The 27,622-nt window shown below is 41.6% G+C and overlaps 1 protein-coding gene and 1 long non-coding RNA gene across 2 annotated transcripts; one reads left to right on the top strand and one right to left on the bottom strand.

The window, feature by feature from the left end:
- Positions 1-12,535: 12,535 nt before the first annotated feature.
- Positions 12,536-14,171, bottom strand: LOC127764611 (uncharacterized). Its single transcript, XR_008015925.1, has 3 exons — positions 14,066-14,171; positions 13,492-13,571; positions 12,536-12,641 (listed from the first exon to the last, which is right to left on the bottom strand). It is a non-coding gene; the product is annotated as an uncharacterized LOC127764611 (long non-coding RNA).
- A 5,727-nt stretch (positions 14,172-19,898) lies between these two features.
- Positions 19,899-25,705, top strand: LOC127763045 (adenosine kinase 2). Its single transcript, XM_052287621.1, has 13 exons — positions 19,899-20,098; positions 20,729-20,782; positions 20,933-20,979; positions 21,069-21,100; positions 21,190-21,291; positions 21,412-21,479; positions 22,693-22,769; positions 23,304-23,401; positions 23,471-23,541; positions 23,792-23,858; positions 23,937-24,059; positions 24,856-24,916; positions 25,362-25,705. Exons 1-13 carry the CDS (start codon positions 20,016-20,018, stop codon positions 25,502-25,504), a joined length of 1,026 nt encoding a protein of 341 aa, XP_052143581.1. The 5' UTR covers positions 19,899-20,015; the 3' UTR covers positions 25,505-25,705.
- Positions 25,706-27,622: the final 1,917 nt, after the last annotated feature.

The raw sequence follows: 27,622 nt of genomic DNA, 5'->3' as shown, positions 1-27,622 counted from the left end.
TGGGTGTGGACTGTGGAGAGACGGGACCGAGAAAGGGGGTCGGATTTATAGTGTGACGGGTCGTGTCGAGGCGAAGTTACGGGATTGCCCCTCTCTCCCCTGGGTCACTGCTGGGTGGGGGTGGGTGGGGGGCCCACGCTCATGCCCCTTCGTCGCGTGGGCGGGGGCGTGGGCGCGTGGCAGCGGTGGCTGCTGGAGGCTGGAGCCGTGGGCATGAGCAGGGGGGGTCGCCGAAGCGCTGGCCAGCAGTACAGCGCGCTTGCTGCCAAGCGGCAAAGCGAAAGTGCCAGGTCACAATGCGAGACGTGACAAAGGTTTCTGTTGCTAATGAAGGCTTCAAACGGCGTCTCTAGTGTGCAGAAACCATTGACTATCTATACCATTTTTAAAGAGAGCAGTGATCTCCGTGAGGTGTGGGTCCATCAAATCGTCACCCCTCACATTGATGATCTGATCGTCCATTAGAAGAAGGAAAGGTTTGACGAACACGTTTGGGCTCAGCGGAACGTCCCATGTTCAAACACATTTGGTCCTAGAGGTACCATTATATTGCCACCAAGAATATGGTGTTAAAAACTAGGATAGTTAGGGCATGTTCACTTGGACGAAAAAAAACCTTACCAGGATTTTAGCATAGTTGCTAAAATTTTGGTAACTTACCAGGATTTCTTATATAGTTACAAAAATTTGACAGCAAATTAAATGTAGCCACTTTTTTGACAACTTAACTAAAATTTGATAAGATTGAAAATGACATCAAAATGAACATGCCCTTAATACGCCAACTGTGTAAGAAATTATAGATGGATGCGACGTATTTTGATACTATGAATCTAGACAGGGAGCCTATCCAGATTCGTAGACATAGGATATGTCACATTGTTTCTTGTCTAAATTCGTAGAACTATGCTATAGTACACCCATCCAAAATCATTTATAATAGGGTTTATAATATAGTATGGAGGGAGTAGACAAAAGTATACATTATTAATATTACTAGGCGTAGTAGTACTCACACACGTACCAATATATATAAAAAGATTATAATACCCTCAGTATCGAACTCCAATGCAATTGTTTCGAACTTTATCTAATTACAATGTATTGTCTACTATCCTCATAAACTCCAATACGATAATTACTTTAAAAAAAAGCTTATTTTGGGACAAACGGGAAGGGGAAATAAATGATAATTACTTAAGTAGTATTAAAGGAGATTAAAAGCATCCACAATGTGCTTAGAATAGGCGGTAAGAAGTCTTAATATTTGGTTCATCACTGTGAGGGCAGGTTGTAAGATGGGTAGAAGTATCATCTAAAACTAACATACTATCTGAAAGAAGCAATAAATAAATATTAGCACGGTTATTAAAAAAATATGTGGAAATGATTGGTGGTAGGTTGCAATTGGTCGAGAAAAGAAAGTACTACTGTGTGAAGAAATTAAATAGATATGGAATTGTGATTGATTGAGACGAGGGGTGGGTAGAGAAATAACTTTTTTTTGACAAGTTATTGTGCTATAAATAGCTATATTTTTTTTACATATGTGGTATCTATCTATTGTGAGAATTAAAATTAAGTACTTACCCACTTAAATAACCGTACACTGAACCGGGTTATAATTGTTTCTATCTTATATAGTGTGTAGATAGTAAACTAAAGTCTACATATAGAGCAATGACGACCCAGTCTTTCGGATATACTCATAGAGGTAGAGTATGCGTGTGTGCGTTTATAATGGTGATTGTACACGTATTGTGGATGTCTATATTTGTACTATGTTTTTAAAAAAATGGGTGAGATAGAGAAGAGTTTAATATTTTTTCAGGGCTTATTGCCACTAGGTAGTAGTGCTATCGATGGATGGATATAGTTACTAACTCATCTACAATGATATTAAAGTACTCCCTTCGAAAATACAACATTGAGGATTAATCTGGAAAAATGCTTAGGGGTGTTTAGATCCCACTCTAAAATTGTACACCCTGTCATATTGAATGTTTAAACACATGCATGAAGTATTAAACATAGGCTAAAAATAACTGATTGCACAGATTGTGACTAATTTATGAGACACATCTTTTAAACCTAATTGCTCCATGATTTGATACTATGGTACTAAGTAAACATTTGCTAATGACGCATTAATTAGGCTTAATAAATTTGTCTCGCGATTTACTGACGGATTCTGTAATTATTTTTTTATTAGTGTCTGAACACTCGAAAAACCCCGATATAACATAGTAAAACTTTACCGTCCTGGATCCATACACCCCTTTACTCAGATTCATCTATATAGTTGTTTTGTTTTGAGACGGATAGCAAGGGGTCATGTTACCACCTTTCGTACTACCACTAGGATGTCCCTGCCTTTTTGTGAATCAAAGTCCCAAGAAAATCTTTTGGAGCAGATCACGTAATTCTGTCAGCGCGGGCCTGACACGGCTACAAGCCTCTTTTTCATGAAACCTGTTTGGAGATAGCAGAGTCATGTTCTACTGTAGCATCGCGTGTTCGTGTTCTTTATGGCCGTGTTTAGTTAGTGCGTTAAAATTTTTATAAGTATATGGACACGTATTTGAAATATTAAATGTAGATTAATAACAAAATATGTTACAGATTCCGCCTATAAACTAGCAAGACAAATTTATTAAGCCTAATTAATCTATCATTAGCAAATGTTTACAATAGCATCACATTGTCAAATCATGGTGTAATTAGGCTCAAAAGATTCGTCTCGCAATTTACATGCAAACTGTGCAATTGTTTTTTCGTCCACATTTAATGCTCCATGCATATGTCCAAACATTTGATATAACAGAATTTTTGGAAGTTTGAAGGGAAATAAACACTGCCTATGTTCTCAATGCATTCTTTAGGCTGTCTCCTCCTGACACACAAAACAAAACAAGCGATTAGAGCGAGATTAATTAAGTATTAAATTAAGTATTAGTTTAAAATATTAAAAAATAGATTAATATGATTTTCTAAAACACTTTTCCTACTGAAAACATTTGCAAAAACACACTATTCAGCAGTTTGAAAAGCGTGCGCGTGGAAAATAAGGAATATGAGTTGAGAAAAGAATGGGGGCTTATAGGAGTACTGCTTCATCCGCCACAAAATAAGTTAAAAGATTACGTAATGTGATGTCTCTAGATTATAGTACTACGAGAGTATGTCACACCCTAATATTAGGGGGTCGTTTGGCACAGTTCTAGTTATAAAAGCATCTCCAACAGTCTCTCTAAATCTCACTCTCCAAATGTCTATTTGGTCAACTCTCCATCTAATTTGGCTAGTCAAACTGTCTTTTACTCCAACAGCCTTCCCATTCATCCTCTCTATCATGAGTACATGACAATAGGGCCCACATGTCAGTCTCTACAGCTTTCTTCTTCCTCCCCTTGTCTCCAAATCCCCTTTCCTCTCCCCTCTGCTGCCGCCGCCCCATCCCTATTCGCCCGCCGCCGATGCTCGGGCTCCGTCCGCTGGTGCCCCTCTGGCCGAGCTCTCACCGGCTGCCTCATCTCCCTCAACCTCGCCGTCGCGCAATGCCGCCACCGCCACTCCCTCCCATCTCCAACCCACCCAGCGGATGAGGAGGCGGCGGCTTGAGGCGAGAGGACACGTGGATGGGGAGCCGACAGCGGCGACACCGTTTACACGCGACGATGGCCGACACTAGGCCGCCAGACGATGACGATGACGGGCGCATGAGGCAACAACGGGATCCGCTCCTCGCCGGCCTTCCTCGTTCCTCCCTCGCCGTCGAGCCGCCCTGCCGCCCTCGTCATGCCGCCGATGGCCGACGCCGAAGAAGGACTCATGCGCTGTCAAGTCGCCCCATCATCGACGGCAACGGCAACCTCAGGGACGACGGCAGTGGACGGTGACGACTGGCGACGGTGCAGACGACAGCGACAGCGGCTGGCGACCTCGTCGACGATGGTGGCGCTCTGGTGTGGGTTCAAGACGCTCGATATGAAGCGCGCCGGCGTGCTCTCCGCCGCCGGCCCGCACTTCTGCGCCGCATCGAGCTCGTCTCCCCAAGAACCTTGCCATGGCCCCCTTCTCGCCGGGCAGCGGCGGCCCAGCGCCCGCGGCCGAGGGGCTTCGCCGCACCATCGTGGAGATGTAGGCGGTGCACGGAAGCCGATGCTCGCAGCGTTGCACGGCGCTTGCGTCGGCGGCGGCGTCGAGGTCGGGGCCGCATGCGCCATCGTGGAGAAGAGCCGAAGGAGATGGGGGGAGGAATTTGTGTGGTGTAAGTTCAAGTGTCTTAATTTGGTTTCGGTAATTAATGACAAATCTAATTATATGAGACTAACGTTTTTATGAGTCTTTCTTTGACTAGTCTTATTTGGATATGAAAGTAAAAATGATGGGAGGTATGTATTAAACTTCACATATTCTAACTTGGTCTCTCTTGTGGATCCAAAATATAGTGTGAGCTCCCTCGTTGATCTTGATTGATTATGTGCATATGTGTTCCTTTATATCCATATGTATGTATACTTGAGGGGGGGCTTATTCTATATTTTGTTTATTATAAGATTTCTATCTTGATTTGAAAACATCTTTCATCTCATCTCTCTATATTGTTTATATCGGGTTATTATCCATCACCAAAGAGAGAAAAGATTGAAAGATCTTGGATTAAACAATTTGTGTAATTGTTACGTTGGTGATAGATGATAAACCGATGTTTATGGGATTAACCTCTCTTTTGCATAAGTTGTCTACTAGGTTATTTCCTGATAATGAGATGTGGAAGACATGCATTCTTTTGTGATGGACCTTAATCATGACAAGGATGAAATGCATGGAGATAAAATGATATGTACCACTTCTTATCTCCTACTTTTTGATAGGTTCATATATATGATTTCCATGTTATTGATATATAAGTGTGAGACTAATGTTTACTTGAGTCTTATCTTATTTAGTCTCATTTACATTGAGAACATGGAGATCATGAAGGTATATGTTTATGTTGGTCTACATCATTACTACATATGCCTTCTCTCTATGTGTATAGGATAAACCCCAATTGGTCATTCTCTAATTATGCGTACACTTGCATCCCTTGTATTTATTTGTATGCATATATTTAGGGGGAGCAAATCCTATACATTTATTGTGCATGTTCTAGATCCATGTTGTTCACCTATTATTTATATCGGATCTTTGCACTTGAGCTTGCATGCGAGTATATGACACTTGTGATGTTAATGAAAACTCAACAAACATATCCATATCTTTCATATGCAACCGGTTGGTCATCAAGTGAAGGATGACAACCGATTTGTTGAGACTAATGTTCTCCTTTGAGATGTGAAAAGGAATAGGTCCCACTACGATGAGGCTAATGAATGACACCATGGGTTAATGGTCACCAAGCCAAGGACATCGTCATGTTGGCAAGAATGAAGTCAAGCTTGTGATGAGAATAAAGTCTTGACAAAGGATGGTAAAGACCTCGGCATAAACATGGTTCAACCGGATGGTCACAAGTGTTGATCTTGGCTCAAGTATTGACCCCAAGTTGGATGGTGCAAGGCAAAGGTATAATGGAGCTAAGAATGTTTTCTTAGTCTTTTCCCGGTCTTGGTGTTTGGTGTAGACCGGATTTGCTAGATAGACGCCGTACTATCAAGTGGAGTCTATGAAGCGAGCATGTGGATGATCTTGCGCCATATTAGTTCATATGCATGTAGGTGCATTTGGTGGGCTTGTCTAGCCAAGTGTGGTGAGTATTCTCAACTCCTAAACAAAGAGAGATGTGGGCAAATCCTATAGGTTTGGGTAGCCTCATGTGGTTATGTCCGGTGGAGTATCCTTTGGAGTGTGAGCCCTTTCTCCCTGAGAAAAGTTGTGTTTCTTGGATGGATTGTTTATGGGTTGGATAGCCCTTTGAATAAGCTTTCCATAGAGTCCAAGAACGCCAAATTCCGAGACCCGAGTCAAGAGATATTGTCGTTTTACTAACGGTTGGTTGTGCTGAAAAGTGACCTACAGTCTGACCGTGGGCCTTAGGACGGTCTGACCGGGCCTGTTAGCCGGTCTGACCGGCATGATAAGGCCAGTCTGACCGGCTTCAATGGTGTGTTGCACTGGTCTGGTTTATGGTGGCGATACAGAGCCGCCAGAGCCGCAACCGGTCAGACCGAGCCGACGGCGGTCTGACCGAGCCGTGGACGGTCTAACCGGCCTCTACACTGCGGTCAGACCGACCAGGTTGAGTGGGCTCAATGATTGCCCTGTAACGGCTAGTTTTCTAGCCGTTACAAAGTAGTCCGGTCTGACCGGCCTCACAACGGCGGTCTGACCGGCAGAGCACAGAGTTGGGGATTTCGGTTCCAACGACTAGTTTTGGTGGTTGGGGGTATATATACCCACTCCCCAGCAGTAAGGGTGAGTTTTTGTCACTCCATTGCATTATCTTGAACCCTTGCAAGAGCTCTCACACCCTTGGGCACTTAGTTTATCTAGTGAGGTGTTAGAGAGTGAGTTAAGCCAATCCAATTGCATTGCTTCATTGTTATAGCTAGTGTGGCACTTGATCATCCTCGGCAAGCATCCTAGACTTGTTACTCTTGGAGGTTGCCGCCTTCTAGACAGCTTGTGGAGGTGTTGCCCGGTGTCCTCTCCGAGGAGATTGTGGAGAAGGCCCAGCGCCGGTTGTGAGTGGTTTGGAGTTCACCACCTTCGGAGTGAAGGAAGAACTACCCTAGTGATCGAGGCTTTGGTAGTCCTCTCCGTGGGCCGGCTCCCGCCTTGCCCACCCCTTGACGAAGGGGGCGTGCGGTGACTTCGTGGTTGAGCGGTGAAGTTGGGCTCACCTCAACGGGGATTAGGAAACCGGCGAGTTTCCGAACCTCGGTGAAAATTCCTTATCTCTTGTCTCCTTTATTTTGTGAAAATTTACTTTGATCAAGTTTACATACTAGAGTTTATTTGTGCTATTATCACCCTAGGCTTGCAAACCTCAACATAGGCTAGCTTCTTTGTGCACTTACTTGAGACTAGTTGATTTAGGTTTTGAATTGTGCAAAACTATTTTGATTTACGCTTCCGCATACAAAACTCGGTTTTAGCCAAAAGTTTGAAAAACCGCCTATTCACCCCCCTCTAGTCGGCCTCCTTGATCCTATACGTGGGGCCCACGGTTGTCCAGTGATTTATGGCTGCCAAATTTGGCTAGTGGAGGGGGGTTGGCCATCCGGATGGCTTAGCCATCTGGTTGGAGAGGCTGTTGGAGCATGTTTTTTTGGCTAAAATTTGGCTTGGAGAGTGGGATGGAGAAACTGTTGGAGATACTCTAACTCCATCTCTCTTAGAGCTAGAGTCCAACCAAACAGTTTCAGCTCCATTAAAAAAGGAGTAAAATTTACTAGAGTGCTCTCGCAAAATAAACTAAAGAAATGAAGATGGGTTCAGATAGCTTCACAACAAAACCTTAGACCTAGTTCCTGGAGTTAAGAGTTGAAGCCCTATTGAACGGACCACCTAAGGCAGCTAGGGCTTAAGTCCTAGGCTTTGGTTCCTAACTCCATGCATATTTTATTTGAATTTCTAAAATTCGTATGGATGAGTAGAACATCAAAACAAGGTAATGCAAATGAGTCCCTAGGTGTGGCTGCTTGCTGGCTGGCTCTGCCACTGGAACGGGCAGTTAACTTATTTTGGAATAATAGGGAGTAGTATTTCACTCCTATACTACACTACGGCCCTTTTGTTTGTTTAGTTCCCTGTCCAAATTTTTGTTTTAAAGTATACAGACACATATTTGAAGTATTAAACGTAGACTAAAAACAAAATAAATTATAGATTCCACCTGTAAACTGCGAGGCGAATTTATTAAGCCTAATTAATCCCTCATTAGCAAATGTTTACCGTAGCACCATATTGACAAATCATGGCATAATTAGGCTCAAAAGTTTCGTCTCGCAATTTACATGCAAACTGTGCAATTGTTTTTTTTCGTCCACATTTAATGCTCCATGCATGTGTCTAAACATTCATGCATATGTCTAAACATTTGATGTGACGGAAAAGTTGGAAGTTTCAAACCAATTGCACAGTTTACATGTAAATTGCGAGACGAATCTTTTGAGCCTAATTACGCCATGATTTGTTAATGTGGTGCTACGGTAAATATTTGCTAATGACAGATTAATTAGGCTTAATAGATTCGTCTCACAGTTTACAGACGGAATCTGTAATTTGTTTTGTTATTATTCTATGTTTAATACTTCAAATGTAAGTCCGTGTTCGTCAAAATTTTCTTTTAAATAAATAATTATGTCCCATTTGATTTTATCATGAGTTACAATTTTTCACATTGTGAATTATGAAGTAGAGTAGATAGCATGTAACTATAAGAATGGGAAATGGGCGATATGGTCATTTTAGAAAAATTTAACAGTCAACTCACCGTCAACTAATGGAACTAGTAATATGCTCGTGCTAAACGCTACGGTGCAATTCGATGTTTCTTTAATAACTTCTAAATTTTCATGTTAGCAAAAAAATAGTTTTATATGATATGTGCAATTGGAGCTTTAATTCAATTAATATCATACATCAAATATAGTTCACACAAAGTACAATAATATGATATTGTGTGAGCACAATAAATCTTGATAAAAAAGAATTATATATAATCAATTCAGAATACAATTGTAACATCCTCAAATTTTTAAACTAAAATTTGACTGCATCATGCTGACTTTTGATTACATTAGTGTGTTTTAAAAAAATCTATTTGATTCTTAAATTGGTTCAACTATTACTTCTTTAGAGCCCTACTAATTTACTCTAATTATTCCCTTTATTTCAAACCTTAGTGAATTTGAGCAAATTCTCTTAAATTTCAAACTATAGATTATTTCCCTAGCTTACCCTAATAATAGTGAGGATTTGCTTTACTCCAAACCCTAGTAAAACCCTTCCAAATTCATAGATTAAATTCAATCTTTTCTAGGAAAATATACAAAATTCTTGAATTTTACTGTTCATCGCACACAAGGTGCTCGATGAAATGCCCAGCCCAGCTAGAGCAGCCCAACACCATCCAGTCTTGCACAAAGTTTAGGTTTGATCCTAGGGGACCACATCCCACTCAAAAATCGTGGTTTAGTTGGCCTTCTCCTCCCCTTCAAGCGCGCTCTCTGGCGTCCGACTTCGCCGCGCGCCGAGCCGCCGAGTGTCGGCCTGGGGATCGCTCGCGCGTGCCCGACCGCCTTGGCACGCCGCTAGCCGTCTGACGCCCTCATACCGTCGTCGCCGCACCAATCTTCACGACGACAAAGCCGGGATGACGACCGCCGCCAGAAATCGTCGCTCGACACCGTGCGCTCTCGTCCAAGCCGTCGCCGAGTGCGATTTCGCTTCTACCCGGGGTGAATCGCGCCAATTCTTGCCGCACGGTTGGATTGAAGATAGACGGTGGTATCCCCTCTCACAATTCAAACCATTCACCCCCCTGAGTCGGCCGTTTCCACCCTCGCCGCCGCCGCGCGTCGCGCCCGGATTGGCGCCAACACGTCGCCAACCGATTTCACACGCAGTCAAGCAAACCCTTCGCCGGTAAGTATTCAAACGTGGCCTCCCGCCACTCAAATTGATCTTGGCCGCCCTCTGACAGCCTCTGCCGCCCCAGCCATATCCAATCTTTGAGCTCATCCATGGCGATGACGGTGCCCGAGCTCATCCACTTCTTCTAGCCCTATAAATAGGACCCCAATCCCTTCCTTGTTCATCATCGATCATCAACAACCATAGCCCCACAACCCTGAAGCTCTACTTCACTAATCTATCTCATCAACCACCATCGCCCGTCGGTCGAACACCTTGTGCGCGATCGGCTCCACACCCCTCCGCCCATCCTCCGCCCTAAATACCCCTTAGAACACCTATATCCTACCATGTTCCAACATACTAAGTCCTAACCGAAGCCCTGCATCAAGTTTTACCTCGCCGCACCAAGCCGAGCACTGCCGCCCCCGCACTGCTCTGTTCTTCGTCGCCGAGGAGTTTTTTCCGGCCGCAATCCTTCATCTCGGCATATCTCAGTGAGTTCTTCCGTTTTAACCATCTACATACTCCCTAGATTCCATTTTGGCAATCACTAGCACCGTCGCCAATGGAGGCGCTCGTCGGCAACTATTCTCCGCGTCTTGCCAAAGGACGGCAAGCTGTCGGAATCCATCTAGATACCTCGTAGATGCTCTAGAACCCCTCCCCTAGCCATGTCTAACTCATATCACCTTGATCACCATTACGGCCTAACCGTGTCGCCGCCGCCCTAGCCGCCAACCCATCCACACATCAAATTAACCCCTCCGCCGCCGCTCGCCGTCGCCGTCGCCGGAGAACCCTAGCTCCCTCCCCTCTTCGGCTGCAACCACTTTCCCCCTCCATCGCTGCCGCAATCGCCAACCCTAGCACCGCCGGCCCTATTTGGGGAACGGCCGGAGGTAGAAGAAGAGAAGAGAGAGAGACTGACAGGTGGGACCCGCGCACAGTAGCATTTCACTTTTATTTGATTTTCAAACTTTAGAAGCCCATATCTTTTAAAATATAGATCCAATTCCAATGAAACTTGGACCAATATTCTTCTAAAATCATTCTCTATCTTTTGAGCCCCTTTTTGCTATTTTTGCATTTTATTTTATTTTCTCCATTTTTCTTATTTTTGGATTTTACTTGAACTCCTTTTGAATTTGAATTTTATATGTCTAACCCTAGGTCTTGAGGATTCTTCTAACTCAATAGATAATATCCATCAATCTCAGGACATCGAGCAAGGCAAGTTATCATATACCTTTTGATCATTTCAGCCTATATTTTATAAATTATTTATTTATAGCCTTCTATTCAATATTCTATTTTCTATGCATAAATCAATTATAGAAACCCAGACAATTTAGTGTTGCTTATTTTGCTTACAATCTGGTTAAAGTACCTCATACTTAGATTGTGACAGTACGTAAGATTTGGTTGATTCCCGGGTGGCTAGTACTGTCTCAATCGATATAGGTTTGACCAGGTACTTATGTCGAACGAACGAGTACAACCGCAGTTTCTAGAATGGGGACAAACCTAGTTATTATGTTAATTAGCAATATGGCACCTCTGTATAGTGGTTCTTATTTTTAAGTCCTCACGCAGGAGGCAACTATAGCCGTGAACGGCAACTTTAACCATTACCATGTACAGGTAAATGGTTTATGATACTCGAGTATAAACTATATGGTATATTTCTAAACCCTGATTAAGATGACGTGGTGTCATACGATCAGTTCTCCCTTAAATACCTCGAGAACGCTAGAACTCCTCTTGCTGCTGTTAACAATACATTCAGAGCATATAAGGATATAAGTTCATGGAACAGGTGCCACAATTGTTAGTGACTTAATACTGGGCCATGACTAAAGCCGATGATTATCAGCAAATCGTGGACTGCGGGTAAAGCGTACATCTGCTGCAGTAGAATATCTTTGAAACTATTCGAATAGCCGTACTCATAGAATTGAGTACCGAGACTCATATGGTACCCTGGTTAGAAATCTAAAGTCTATACGTTTTATAAATTCTTGCTATAACTCTTCCAGATTGTTTATTACTGCTTTTTGCAAAGAACCCTACTATATATTAATGCATAACATATTTCCATGATAACTTGCTGACTATTGCGAATACTCATCCTTGCTCTTATAACCCCTTTTTCAGATTTGGGTCAAGAGGAGGACCCCTATGACTATTAATACGATGACCCCGATAACTTAGAGAATCCCTAAAAGTTATACCTCCCTAGTCAGAATGTATAGAAACTTCCGCTGTGTATTAATTAGTTAGGTGAGTACTTATTATTGTAAAACCCTTAGGCAGCGTTCGTTCCAGTGAGTTTGAGGAAGAAAGCACATCGTTTTCCGCGTGCACGCTTCCCAAACTACTAAACGGTGTGTTTTTTGCAAAAATTTTCTATAGGAAAGTTCTTTTAAAAAATCACATTAATCCATTTTTGAAATTTAAGATAGTTAATAATCAATTAATCATGAGCTAATGGCTCACCTCATTTGGCGTATCTTCCCAATCTCCTCAATCCCCTCCTCCTCAAACACACCCTTAACACCCTTAGTATTGTAAAACTTTAACATATGCAATGAAGAACCAGTTATATTGTATGTATCAATATTTACTGATCCAGGGATTGATACATTAATTCTAGTCAGGTCCAAGTTTTCAATTTCAGGCTCCGATAACAATATACAAGGAAAATATATGTTTTAAATGAATATGTTCAAAAAGTATATATTTATTCCTTTAATTTGTTGCGACTGCAAAAAGAAGAAATATGAGGTCACAGCCAAAGTTTAGACAAGTTCAGAAATGGAGCTATCTCATAATCATTCCAAAGCTCACTGAAAACTTCACAAAATCCAACTAAATTTACAAACGTATTCAGAGATATATGTTTTTAGAATTCATTGTTACAAACGTATTCACAGACATATGTCAGAATCATAAATTTTTCATGCTGGCAACCAGCTGAAGAGGTGCACAGATCAAGACTTGCAAAAGATGTACTCATCTTCAGAGCAATGTTCAGGCATTTTCCATTCTGGCAGCTACAACAGAACCTAAAAAACTCTTTAGCTCCAGGTTCATTTAATAATAAAAAAGCTCCAGGTTATCCCTAACCAGGGCACTCAGGGCTTCTCCTAGCTCGACAAAAGATTAGGCCTGCTATCTAAATTTGAGAAACACATGCAGATAATAACTTTTTTTTGTCATACATACACATAATATCACTGATTTCACTTATATCACTGATGGTTCATAGCTTCTGTTAACATGAAAGAGAAACCATTTTTGTTTCCATGCAGCAGCCATGATTAGTGGTAAGGACAGTAAATGGATAATAATATGGATTGGTGAAACCCTTTCGAAAAAAACCGTGCCATTTGATTAAATAGACGGTAAAAAAATGGATAGGATGAAAAAAAAAGTATTTTGTGAAGACATTGAAGGATAGAATGCAGCTGTTCAAGGAAGAAACTTACAGTTGATTTAAAAGCATAAATATGTGCATAGAAGCTATATATTCTATCCGATTAGTTACATGAATAGTTCAAGGAAGGATAACATCATGGTTAATTTTGAGAAAATCATAATTCTATCTTCAGATTTGTGCAGAACCTTGTTGAAATGGAGTCATTAGTGACACATAGCAAACATTCTCTGTTGAAAATCTGATATGATTAAACTGAATATTCAATATAAAAAGCATGAACTTCCATAAATAATCTTCTTTGTACCAAGTAGAAAGCCTGCTAAAAGTTCCAAATTGACTGGTCTCTACCCCCGAGAAAATTAAGCTAGAGTTTTATGGATATTGGATAGCATTTTCACCATTAATATTGTATATGCATGTCCAAATTGACATCTAAGATCATAATTCAGTTAAGAAATATGTACCTCTAGTATTTAGGCATTCATTGAAGGGTCATCGAGGAAGTGTACTAATTTATGAAGTCTCAACCATATCAAAGTAGGATCTGCATTAGAAAGAAAAACCAGATCACATTACTCATTTCCAAGGCTGCATTACGAGAACTCCAAGTTATTTCAAGGCTCCAAGTTATTTATTTGGCTCACTTTTTACCTGAGTTTTGTTTCAGTTCTTTTAGCTTTATTCTTATAGCTAGCAAAGGAAGAGCAGGCCCTCAGGATTCTATTTCAACCAAAATATTTAATCTCAGCGCATTGTTTCAGCATTTTAAATCAACTGGCCTATGATATAAATTGGTTCTGCAAGCTTAAGAAATATAACAATCGTTAAGGCTGACAAGTTGGTTCAACCCAGCAATCATTTTACATCAGTAATAACAGCATGGACGAAAACGAGCTAACATAATTCCTGACAGCCTGAACTACAACATCAAGATTTACATGAAGATATGAACCAAAACAGTGACCTCACTGGCTTGTTGCAATCCCCTCACGCCCAACCGTAAATCAATCGATCCAGAGCAACAAAAACTATAGTTACCTCGTGGGCGAGGTTGGGAGCGGCGAGGGCGCGAGGCCGGCGAGGTGGACGGGGAGGACTGCGTGTGACGGCGACGGCGGTGGCGCCGATATGACCGAGGACGAGCGTATGCAGTGAGGGCGAGTGCCGATCTGGGCGATGTGAGGAGGAAGAGGTGCGACGTCAACGCTGATCCGGGTGACGCGGCGTGTGACGGCAAACTTGTGGCGGCATGGACTCGAGCGGGGAGGGGCGGCGTGGAGAGAGGGAGGGGCGGCGCGACGGTTGATGGTGGAAGTGGGCAAGGCGGGGCGGCACGGCACGTCGGTCGGCGGGGACAAGATTAGGGTTAGGGTGAGAGGGTTGCACGATTTCGGGATAAGAAAGGGAAATCACGCGATTGAGATCGGTGGCGGCGAGACGACGGATGCAACGACGGCGGAGCGGCGGCACTCGAGGGTGGCGGAGACGGCGGTGGTGCCGCGTGAGAGGGAGAGATTAGGGTTGGAGAGGGGGGCGCAGTTGGGGAGGGGCGGCGGCGCGTGAGCGAGAGAAAGGGGGCGGAGAGGAGTGCGCAATCGAGGGAGGTGGGAGGTGGGAGGTGGAAGCGATCTGGACCGTTGGGATTTCACCGAGATGATCTGGACCGTTGAGTGAGTAATGAAAGAATGAGTGAAACTATTTGTTGAACTATAGAGTATAGATAGATAGATAGGAATAGAGGAGATCAAAATGAAAACTTAAGGGCAAGTAAGGAATAAGGCAAAATTTAGGGATATAGAAGAGATTGTGAAACTTTTCAAAGATATGTAGGGAATTTTCTTCGGAATAAACTAGAGAGATGAAGATGTGTTTAGATAGCTTCACAACTAAACTTCAGACCTAGTTCTTGAGTTAAGAGTTGAAGCCCTGTAGAACGGACCAAGGATGGATCCAGAATTCCAGACCTAGGGCAGCTAGGGCTCAAGGCCTAGGCCTGGGTTCTTAACTCCATGCAAATTTCATTTGAATTTCTAAAATTTATATGAATGAGTGTCGAACATCAGAACAAGGTAATGCAAATGAGCCCCTAGGTATGGCTGCTGGCTGGCTCTGCCATTGGAACGGACAGTTAACTTACAGTATTTTGGAATAAGAGGGGGTAGTATTACACTCCTATACTACACTACGGCCCTTTTGTTAGCCGAGTTCTTCTGAAATCGGAACTGCATATCTGTTTGTCGACAGATTTTTGGGGCAAAATCACCCACATTTTTCCAGCCTTTAGATCTAGATCCAATGCATAGAAAAAAATGACTACAAACAAACTTTTTACCGTCTGGGCCTTAGGAAACAAAAATAAACAACAATTAGGCTGAAAAACAAGCCCAAAACACAGAGCGCAATAGAAATTAGACACGAAATTATCATTCAAAACTTTGACACAATACAAATGGTCGGAACCATACAAAAACAAACCAAAAAAAAAACTCTATACTAGTGTAGAAAACAGATTCAACAGTAATATTTTCACTGCAGAAATCACTGCAGAGAAAACATGTATCAATCAGTGATATTTTCTCTAATACCTTTAACAACCGATTTGATCAAATGAGCACATCTCATATGTTGAGTTTGAAATGCCACCATGAAACTCAGCTTCTGCCTCAACAGCACATGTCACGATTGCAGAAAACAGTGCATCAGTAAACTGCTAGGATATACAACAAGATATCTGCAAAAATGGGGATTTTCTTTGTGCACGAAATTTTCTTTGTGAACCAAAGAACTGAAATCATATAATCCTTTATGCCAAAATTAACTCTGAACTAAAAATTCATAATAACTATAAAAATGCCCATCTAGCAGGGCATCAGCCTCCCCAGATTCAACATAGACATTCCACCGTGACAAGTTCAATTACAAGAAAAAATGAATATCTAGCTACCAATAGCTAAGTTAGTTACAAGAAAAAATAATAAGAATTACATATGTAACTAAGGTATATTTCCACTGTAACTAGACTGTAAGTGGTGATGAGTTGAACTGTAAGTATGATCTAAGTTATACTAGTGATGAATGGTGCTGCATGAAACACAAGGCAACACAGATAATAGAAAATAACGGTACAAAACTTGGCCTACATTACTAACTAGCAAAAACAAGTTTGTGCCTAGGGTTCCTCAAACTACAAGTTTGTGCCTAAGAAAATGAAGATGCCTAGGGTTCCTCAAACTACAAGTCCCTCAGTTTTCACACAATTCATTGATAAAACCAATATCAAAAAAGTTACAATCTAATTACCAACAGTTAGTTACAAGTGAGAGATAACATAAATTACAACTGTAAGTGAGGTATATTTCCACTGTAACTGCACTATAAGTGATGATGAGTTGTATTGTAAGTGTGTTTTAAGACTACATAAAACCTAAAGTATTGACTTCATCTGATAAACAAAATTCATAACTAAAAATACCATTTGAAAACTTAACTAAATCACCAGATGTAAGAAGAGGGCATTAAATACAGATTTAGATCAGCCATTCAAATGCCTCAAGAGATATTTTTTTCTGGGGTATTTTCCTAAGAGAAAATATCTAAATGTTGCAAAAGAAATAAAAAACCACTAATAAACCATAAAAGGCACAAGTTCTCCTTTTCTGTTTGAATGAAAGGAATTAATAGACACATAAGAGTTATGTCCAGGCAACACTTGTTATGCAAAAATCAAGCAGAATCTACGCAAAGACAAAGAAAAGAAAGTTAATGTTGGTTGCATACACTAACAGGCAACATAAATGAAGTGGCCTCACACTTGCAATGACGCAAGAAGCCTAGCTAATTTCAGTAAAAACATATAACTAATTCAAAAATGGATGATGACCCTACACAGCATTGATTGGAAAAAAACCTACAACACAAGGGGAAGCAGCGCAAACTCACACATATTCTAACTTTTGCATGAACAACTGACAAAAGGAGTCCCTAGGGTTCCCAAACAACAAGTGTCCTAGTTTTCACACAAATCAGTAATAAAACAATGTCAATCAATTACAAAATCTAACTACCAACAGTCAGTTACAGTGAGGTATAACAGAAATTACAACTGTAAGTGAGGTATATTTCGACTGTAACTGCACTGTAAATGGTGATGAGTTGTACTGTAAGTATGTTTTAAGTTAGAATTACTATAATTTCATACTGCATAAAACACAAAATATTTAAGTTAGGTAGTCTACAACATGATTCTAATGCTTTCAATTACATACACCAACTATACTTGTGTTAAATTACATGTAGGGGTTGATAGAACAAAGGCTCAAGTAACAAGGACAGTTGAAGGTTAGAATATCATGCTTACCTATTATTATGCATCATATCTGATCTTCGTAGAAAATTTCATCTAGCACAAATTTATATATAAAAAATTAGTCATGACACATGTAGTAAATAAAAATAAACTAACTACCTACATTCAGTTACAGTGAGAAACTACAAAAGTTACAATTGTAACTATAGTGCATATGGACTGTAACTGGACTATAACTGGAATCATGCTTAACTTTCTCCAAAAATTCATTACTCATGCAACAACATCAGCAAAAAATCAAGTATAAAGAATAAAAAATACTGAAAAAGGACAAAAATAACTTCTAATTGCTGAAAAAACTTAAATCACTTTTGCTGTATTAATTTTCCAGGAGAAAGTATATGGGTGTGGGGCTAGCAAAATGGCAAGCTTCACGTAACTAGTGTATACAACTATCAATCTTTACCAAGTAAGTACAATATTGCAATGGTTCATTCATAATAAAGAATAAAAAATATGCAAGCATGCATGCTGCTGATGTTCTGAATGATGAAGGAAAGTACATCTGAATTTTATATAGAACAATAACAGAAGGGAATTGTAACAGAAGCACATGGAAATCATACATCACCTTGTTTTGCAAATTGAACACAACATATATCTTTAATCAACGCACAGTTTAGATGTAAGCTTGCTGCAGCCTGCACAGGGTTGCTCAATCAAGATTGTATTGTAGAAGGGATCTTCATTAGTTCTATCGTATAGGACACAATGAATGGAGCTCTAAAGGTGCTTGCAACTTAACCAGGTGATCCATTCAAACAAGATTTAGGTGTATAATTGACACTGCTTTGTTTCATAAAACAAAGAACATGATAAAAGCTTTTGTTATTCTAAGGTGGACACATTTACAATTTATTGTTAACAAACACAGAAGGAGACGTGCATGTTAAGAACAGAGGGAAAAAACAAAATCCCCTGTACAGGACAGAACAAAACAGAGGGGGAAAAAGATGCTAGCAAACCTGTAAATCTGCCAAAAGCATGTCCAATTTACTCCGAAAAATGCAAATCACACAAAAAAAATCCCCATCTACCAGACACAAAATCGAGCTCAGTGACAAGACCAAAAAAAAAAATCCAGCCATCGTTTCCACCGATGGCTAGTTCGGTGGTTACAATTTATTCTATTCCCAAATCATACAAAGCAGATGTACTTAAAAAAACAGATCAGACCTAGAAAATTTCAAATAGTGTGTAGCTTTACCTATAAATAAACAGATCAGAGCACTACTCACCTGGAACTTAACAAAATAAAAAATCAACAGCTAGGCAATCTCATCGGCATGACATAGAAATCAACAGATCAAGGGACTAATCAAAACAAGGGCAGGACGGAAGTGCTCCGCGTGTTCAGGTTCCATGACATAGAAATCAACAGATCAGGGGACTAAACTAAAACTACCGATTCCAAAATCTAAAACAGTTAAACAAGCATCAGATCCAAATATTAAGAGCTACCTGAAGCATCAAAACCTAGCCGGAATAAGATTGAAAAAAAATCAACTAATGATGCAAACAAATAGGAGACAAGGAGAGAAAAATCAGCAGAGAACTCTCCGGCGAGCTAAATCACCACGGCGACCTACCTCTCTCTCGCGCGCTGGCAAGCCCTCTCTCTCGCATGCGCCGGCAAGCCAGCTCTCACTCACCGGCGAGATGACTCTCTCTCTCTCTCTCTCTCTCTCTCTCTCTCTCCGGAGAAAACAATGAAGAGAAAAGAAAAAAAGAGAGAAGGAAAGAGAGCGAGAAGAGAGCTGAGAAAAAACAACGGCTACAGAGTACAGACAGAAAAGCGCGGAGCCCGAAATTTGAGAGGGATGGCCCATATTTGACTACAGGCGCGGTCTGATTACACGTGACGCAGCTGCATCCCCACCCCCGCATGCGCACGAATCGTAGCGCAAATCCTACGGTCAGAAAAACGACAAATATTAGGAGAGAAATTTGATGACAAATATCTAGCAAAATCGCTGAAATCTGAACAGAGCAGGCCTTCACGCCTGCACACACACATCCCTGACATTCATCAATCAGTCTGGGCCAGAATGCTTCTAGCTGCGATATTCCTAGGCCCTTTATACGGGCCGTTTGGGCCGACATATTCCAAGGCCCAATCTTATGAGTCCCCGCGGCCCACCTAACGTCCCACGCGGCCTCGGTGCGGTTCAGTTTAGGCACGACGCCACATCCGAGCACCAACCGGTCCCGCCTCCCTCAACATGGTTGGTTGGTGGGCGAAAACGACCCGTGCATCGCATCGCATCAAAGCGAGCTGAGCGTCGCATGCGCGTGCACCGAATCCCCGCACTGAACGCGCGCACCATCGCCTACCCGGGCCCGCACGTCAATGGGCGTAGGTACAGTCGGGGCGGGTGCAGGGGTACCTTAACTCGGAGTGGGTAGGAGGACTGCAGCGCCCACCAACCGCGGGGGTGGCCCCGGAGGCTGGCGAGTGGGCCCCGCGAGGTTTGGGCGAGCCCAACTAAAACCCCCCGCCGCACCCCTCGCCACTTCTCCCTCCTCCTCACCTCCACCCATCGTGCGCTAAGCTCTAGCCAGATCTCGCTCGCTCGCCGCTCGCCGCCGCCGCCGCGTTCCACCGAGCGGAGAGTAGAGGGAATGGCGTCCGAGGGCGTGCTCCTGGGGATGGGCAACCCCCTCCTCGACATCTCCGCCGTCGTCGACGACGCCTTCCTCACCAAGTACGCGCGCGCTCGTCTCCTCCTGCTCCTTAGTCCTGATCTACCGCTGATCCCTTTTTTTTTTGCCTTTTCGTTTTGCGTTCGTTTGGATCCGAATGGTTTGGTGGTCTTTTGTCGCGTCGGCTCGTCAGATCCGAGGCGACAAAAATGCTTTGTGGTCTAGTAAGTTAATACCAGATGCAAGCAGCACGGGACCAAAAGTAAAAAAAAAAAACTGATCAGGAGAGAAGTGCCAGCACCAGCGGATCGACGTGATATATGAGAAATTTTACATAATATACTGATCAGTAGAACTCCAATTTCACGTGGCATAGATGTACTCCGCTTGTTTTCGAGTGTGTACGCTGAAGTTAGCGCTTGTCTAATATACTCTTGTTTTTTTGGCATAGATCTTCAAATTTGGAGTCTGACAAGTAGTGTGTACGCTGAAGTTAGCGCTTGTTTAATATACTCCGCTTGTGTTTTTTGGCATAGATCTCCAAATTTGGAGTCTGACAAGTAGTGTGTACGCTCAAGTTAGCGCTTGACTTGTTTACTGCTTTAATGATATGCTGGAGTACATGATTATTTATGTTGCTTATTATGGTGTCATCACGGTTGGCAATCTGACGTGCTTCTCCAATGTTTTAGGTATGACGTCAAGCTGAACAATGCAATTCTCGCTGAGGAAAAGCACTTGCCTATGTAAGTATTTATATTAGTATCACCCTTAAATATTCTATTGTCATTATTATGCATGTGTTTGAGCCGCTTCCATTTTTAATTATACTGGTAGAGTTGTAGTTTCCTCTTCTTTAAACTGCTACTTAATAATCCACTCTTTTTACTTTGCAGGTATGATGAGTTGGCCAGCAAGGGCAATGTTGAATATATTGCCGGAGGTAACGCTTTGTCTTGAACCTGAGCTTACAATATGGTTCATATTGGTGAATCTTTTGATTGTCTAATCTTCATTGTTCTCTTCTTCCAGGAGCCACCCAGAACTCTATCAGGGTTGCTCAAGTAAGCTCTGAATCCACTAAAACCATGAGCAAGAGCAACAAAAACCTGTATATATACTTGTTTGCTTACTGTATGCCATTGCTTTGCAGTGGATGCTTCAAACTCCTGGTGCAACAAGTTACATGGGTTGCATTGGAAAGGATAAGTTTGGTGAGGAGATGAAGAAGAATGCCCAAGCTGCTGGTGTTACTGTTAGTTCTAAATCTCTCTCTCTCTCTCTCTCTCTTTTTCATGGCATCTGATGCAATAATATCCTACAGTGGCTTGTCAACTAACTAAGGTGGTCTTGCTCTTGACACACGCTCGGTTAGGCTCATTACTACGAGGATGAGGCTGCTCCCACGGGCACATGTGCTGTCTGTGTTGTTGGTGGTGAAAGGTCCGTCATCTCTATTACCCCTCCCGGCCTTACTGGTTATTTGTATCTGCCACTTATAAACTTACGATTTACATTATCCTTACTCATAAGGAAGATTATGCCACAATTTCGATCATTTGTGCTTATTTTTAATTTTTCACTTCCTCTTTTGCCAAAATCTTTTTTATGTTGCAGCACTACCATTGTCCATAATTTGTATATTATTTTTGTAGCAAATGAATGTTGGAACAGCACTTGCAACAGTGCTAATATTTCCATAAATAAAGTAGATCTGACTGCATTCTTCTCTGTGTCTTATTTCTTCTGTTGGCTATGTATAGCTCATGGATATTTTGGTCATATTCCACAGTTGCATGCTACTCCTACGTAGGTTGCATTAGGCACTAGGGAGTCATGCTTTACCAAATTTGTGCATGTAATACTTAATTTGATTTAAACTAGACATAACTCCCTCCATTCCAAAATATAAGCATTTCTATGTTCTTTAGCAAAATCTAAGGTAGAGAGAAATGATTCTCCTTTACTCACTTTAGTGATCAAATTTTGAATTGCTTAGACTCCCTTCCCAAGTATCTCAGTGGCTGAAAATGTATAGATTTCTGTGCATTGGAATCAATGCCTCCGAAATGCTTATATTGGGGGTACAAAGTTTGAATCCACAAGAGATGCTTATATTTTGGAATGGAGGGAATATCAATCTGCCACACAGTGTTTGCCTGTATGGTCTATAATGGAACTAATTATGAGACATACTATGTTCGTTTATAAGTGTTATCATAGTACTCCCTCCATCTACTTTTGATAGGCATATTTCCAAATCTGAAAAAAAAATACTTTTGATAGGCATATTTCAATCCAACCACCTATCCTCTTAATGGCTTTCTTGGATTTAATGCGTGACTCTTCATTCTACCACACAAGATTAGCTACTTTGGCATCGAGAAATGTAAATATTAATGAATCGCTTGTTTACGAGGAATAACTAGTAGCATGTTTAAATGAATGATAAGTAGAATTACTTATCGTTATGAAATATGACTATCAAAAGTAGATGAAGGGAGTAATTTGTTATAGTTTATGCCTGTCATAAGTGTTGTTATCTTCATACATCTTGATTTCAAGCTGATTTCGTACTATGTCCGTTCTCAATATTTCGTCAGCACCTTTTTCTTTAACAATATCTGATGTTTAGCTATTTATCTGTCTGTACCAGATCACTGGTTGCAAACTTATCAGCAGCAAACTGCTACAAATCTGAGCATCTGAAGAAACCGGAGAACTGGGCACTAGGTAATTTATTGAGATATTCTGAGCTTTTTGCCACCACATATTTCATCACTTAATTTGGGGGATTTCTGTGCATATCAGCTGCATTAATTGTGCAAACTCTTGAGTTTGAGACTTGTGAGTTGCTCACTATGTATGCAAACTGTACATAATTTTCTGTTAATTTGTAGCCTCTGAGACCTGAACATGCTTTACTGACTTTGAAGAACAATGCGGCCTAATTACCAGCTCATGTTAACTTTGTTTTCTGCATATTTTGGTAATCTGTTAGATTTTTTGTGGACTTGACAAAAGAAGTAATAATGTTCCTATATTTTGAAACATGCATACGCTTGTCAGTTGACTGTTGTCATGAATTTTAGTATAACCATTTGGGTGTGTCAGAAACTCAGAATCCACATTTTTCTGAGAAGTACTGTTGCCACAACCTTACCTTGTGCGGCACTGTTAGACTTTTTCATCGAGTTCATCAAACTTCATTCATTTTAAATGGGGAAATGGTTATTGTCCTGATGAATATGGCGTTGTTGTCGACAGTGGAGAAAGCAAAATACATCTACATTGCTGGCTTTTTCCTTACGGTCTCCCCAGATTCTATTCAGCTTGTTGCTGAGCATGCTGCAGCTAACAACAAGGTAAATTCTATCACTAAAGAGTTCCCTTTGAAGTGGTTTTTAGAGTTTGACTAACCGTGTTGTTTTTAGGTGTTCCTGATGAACCTCTCTGCACCCTTTATCTGTGAGTTTTTCCGTGATGCCCAGGAGAAGGTTCTTCCGTAAGTGATATCTTCTCTGCTGCAATGCTCATATTTTTAACTTTATTATGTGGAACCACATGCTTTACCCACAATACATAAAGCAACGTCCATTCATGTTTTGTGAAGACACTTCCCTGTGCTTGGCATGTGCCAATCTTTTAGCCAGTTATAGTTCTGTCATGTCATTGAGGGCTTTCTGTTATCTCTGTTCATTCATTATATTGATTTATGGTCATGTTGAAGGTAAGCTCACTTGCTACTAATGTAGGTTTGTGGACTACATCTTTGGTAACGAAACAGAAGCAAGAATCTTTGCTAAAGTCCGTGGATGGGAGGTAACTATTCATCTCTCTTCTTTAGACATTCTTTTCTGGTGATTGCGCAGCTGACAAATTACCTGTATAAATTTGTAGACTGAGAATGTTGAGGAGATCGCGTTGAAGATTTCCCAGCTTCCATTGGCCTCTGGAAAACAAAAGAGGATTGCCGTGATTACTCAAGGTGCTGATCCAGTAGTTGTCGCTGAGGATGGACAGGTATGCATCTCTGATATTAGCTTTCAAATTGCATTTTCATCATACAGTTTATCCACAGAAGCAAACTGATCTTTGAATTGAACTGCTAGTTTCATAGTAAAAATATATGATTTTTTTTTGTTTCACTCTCCAATGGAAAAATTATTCTTCTTTTCGTTTTTTTTTTTGGGGTGAATGCAATTCATGCTTACGTTTTGCAACAAGTTTGGCTTTGAGCTTATGGTTCTATGCTAAAACCTTGTATGCACATTGGGAAAACAAATTGTCTCTTTAACAGTTATTTCTTGGTCAAATATGTCCATTTATCTTAGGGAACATAATCCTGTGCACACAAGCTTCCCGTGCACACTCCGTGTATTACAGAAAATTCTAGTAAAAATTCGACACATACTTCCAATAGTATTACACCTACATGTGAAATCTTATCTTAAAATTCATTATATTTTAGCCGTAGCAAAAAAGACAATTATGACAGATTTTTACTCTTAAAACTGTCAGATTTTTCACTTTTTTGTTACGGCTAAAATATAATGAATTTGAATGAGGCTTTGTAGATATGTGTAATACTATTAGGAGTAAATGTTCAATTTTTTATAGAACTTTTCACGACATTTGGTAATTGGTGTGCACGGAGTGTGTACGGGAAGCTTGTGTGCATAGGATATGTTCCCTTTTGTCTTGTGCCGTTTTCTTCAAATAAAGAATCAAACATCTATCATTTTGAGCATTCAAAAACATTCTGGGATATAGTGTAAGTATGATATGATTTATGCTGAGCCTATTATGTTGCTGATAGGTGAAAACATTCCCTGTGATCCTACTGCCAAAGGAGAAGCTTGTTGACACCAATGGCGCTGGTAATATTTCTTTTATAGCATTGAATTGATATTTATTTCTGGCATTTCCTTAAAAAACTCAATATTTTACAAGAATCTTACTCAGCCAGTCAGTATTATTAACATACTACTAGTCCTAGGATAACTATGCTCTCGTCTACCTTAACTCTAACAGCAAAGCCACCTGAACTAATTCTGAGTGAGGACTCCCATATTTAAGACAGTTTGGCACAAAGATGTTTTAAGGAATATTCGCCATGATGCCAACTGCATAGTATACATCTTGAAGTTTGGATAATGCCAACTGCATAGTATACACATTGAGCTTCTGTCTTTGGTAACACGCAAACACTGTTAAAAAGCTCTGATGTTTAAGAAACAAGTTAATAAACTCTGGAGGCTGTCTGATAAGTTCCTATTCATTTTGTCTACTGTTCCTGATAAGCTACCCTCCCTTTATTCTTAGGTGATGCCTTTGTTGGAGGCTTCCTCTCACAATTGGTTCAACAAAAGAGCATTGAGGACTCTGTGAAGGCTGGTTGCTATGCCGCAAATGTTATCATCCAGCGTTCTGGCTGCACTTACCCTGAGAAGCCTGATTTCAACTAGGGCCAACCCAGCCACATATTGAGGAACAATTATTCGCACATCCAACCTACTAGTGGTTTGGTGTGTTCTACCTGTACCATCTCGAGGCTTTCCATATGATCCGGCCAATATTTTTTTGCCGTGATATTTGTTTCACTGCTGCAAACCTTACTTTATTCTCGGTATAAGGCACAATTGCCAATCGGTGTGTTGTTTTGGTCATATTTACTGTTCTGCAATTTCTCTTTTGCTCTTATCGTATTTAATGACGTATATGTTTATAATTGGTGAGCGAGCTGGTTGTTGCGCCAATTTTCAGCCCAACTAGATATAAGATGAATGCCGAACAGAAAGCTACCCATTCGTCTAGCGACTTGATGATTCCTCAGGGGGTGTGCGTTTGTCTGCAGAGGATCTGCTCGGCCGAAGAAAATGCAGACTGAAGAAAGCCTTATGCTTTGACGATGTATTTAAGCATTTTCAGGTGGGAGAGCCCAGATTCCACAAAATTTAGCCCAATGCAGATAGAAGCGTGCTCTACATGGTGACCCCCAACTAATCCAATGGGTGTGTTTTCTGTAATCTAGGAAAATTGCAAATATACAATCACAACAACTTTTTTTATTGTCCGAAACAGAAACACAAACCTCAAAAAAAGAAACACACAATCTTATCCATTCCCAACATTTTGCCCCGTTTTCTCAATAGGCCAATACAATACTTGTCGCATCATGAAGCCCAAGAAACACCACTTTATCCACTTGGGTTCTTCGATGTGAGTCATAATAACGATTTGGAACAAGAAGTGCTCTTTTCTCAATAGGCCAAAACAATACTTGTCGCATCATGAAGCCAAAGAAACACCACTTTATCCACTTGGGTTCTTCGATGTGAGTCATAACGATTTGGAACAAGAAGTGCTCGACTGACAATCTGTGGCACGCAACTTCAGACCAGCCTTTATCTTCACCGCGTAAAATTGACATGTTACCCGACCATTTTCTTATGCTACAATGCCACAATGGCCATCGATACCAGCTTTGATCATGAAACAGTCACAACACTTACACCCAGAAAGGTATGCGATATTGCGATAAGTTACCTGAGAAAAGAAAAAGGAGCAAAGAGACAACCAGAAAACGCGTCAGTACTGAGAAGGAAATGCACCGAACCGAACCTAACCTGAGCGTGCGTGGTGGATCGACCGAGCAAAAGAGCAAACAAATCGCAAGTAGCTAGCTGGAGTGCACGTATACCAAAGTACTAAACTCCCGCCCTTTTTTTCTGTTCGTCCGTAACAGAAAAGGAGTCCCCTGATGTCCTCATGCCCAGCTATTCGTCGAAAGCAGCTGTCCTTCAGAAAGTTCAGAGCTCCGAACCTCAAAGGCTCTCAGTGTGGTATCCTCCTAATCCTGTCTCCATTGGTGAAGTTCGCGTGTCACCCAATTTCCGAAAAGACGTAAAGCACACGAAAATCGTTCATGCGAGTACCCCATCGAGCTAGTAGAGGCTAGTTGATCTGGTGCTCATCGTCGTCGACACGCTGATTGCGATGCATCGGAGGAGTACTAATTCCAGTACCTAGTTCTAGCAGTAGTACGGAGTATACATGCGTGTCGTCGGGTTAGGCCACGGGCACTGCTGCAAACGGAACGAGACGTTCAGACCAAGCGTCGTCCGGTCTCCATCGACCTCGGGCTTTCTCCAACGATGGTGTTTAAGGATAAGCGAGAGAAGAAGGCGCTCGACTTCGGCCTTTGTCGCTGTACCCGCCGGAAAACGAGAGCCGCGGCCGAGACGAGCGCACGAGATGTCGCCGTACCCCGCGGAGTACGTGCTATTTGTTGGTTTTGCTGGCTCGCTCGCTCGCTTTTGTTGCACACCCGGGTGATCGCTGATTGGTGTCCCGCTAGCTGCGCTGGCAGCGACAGCGCCCACGTGCCGGGGCCCGAACGCCGAGGTGACCGGCCGCTGGCACCCAACGCAACGTGACATGTCCCCCTCTCCGTCCTTCACCCCCCACATGGCAATTGATGGGTAGTGGAAGCTGTTGGCGCTTTCCGATCCGCTCTGATTCATCGCATAATTAATTTAATCAATCATACAGTACTACACTAGTAGTACCTCGGCTATCATATC

This window comes from Oryza glaberrima, chromosome 2, assembly GCF_000147395.1.
Source record: "Oryza glaberrima chromosome 2, OglaRS2, whole genome shotgun sequence".
Classification (NCBI taxonomy): domain Eukaryota; kingdom Viridiplantae; phylum Streptophyta; class Magnoliopsida; order Poales; family Poaceae; genus Oryza; species Oryza glaberrima.
The sequence above is the reverse complement of the archived record's forward strand: the minus strand, read 5'-3'. Positions and strand labels throughout refer to the sequence as shown.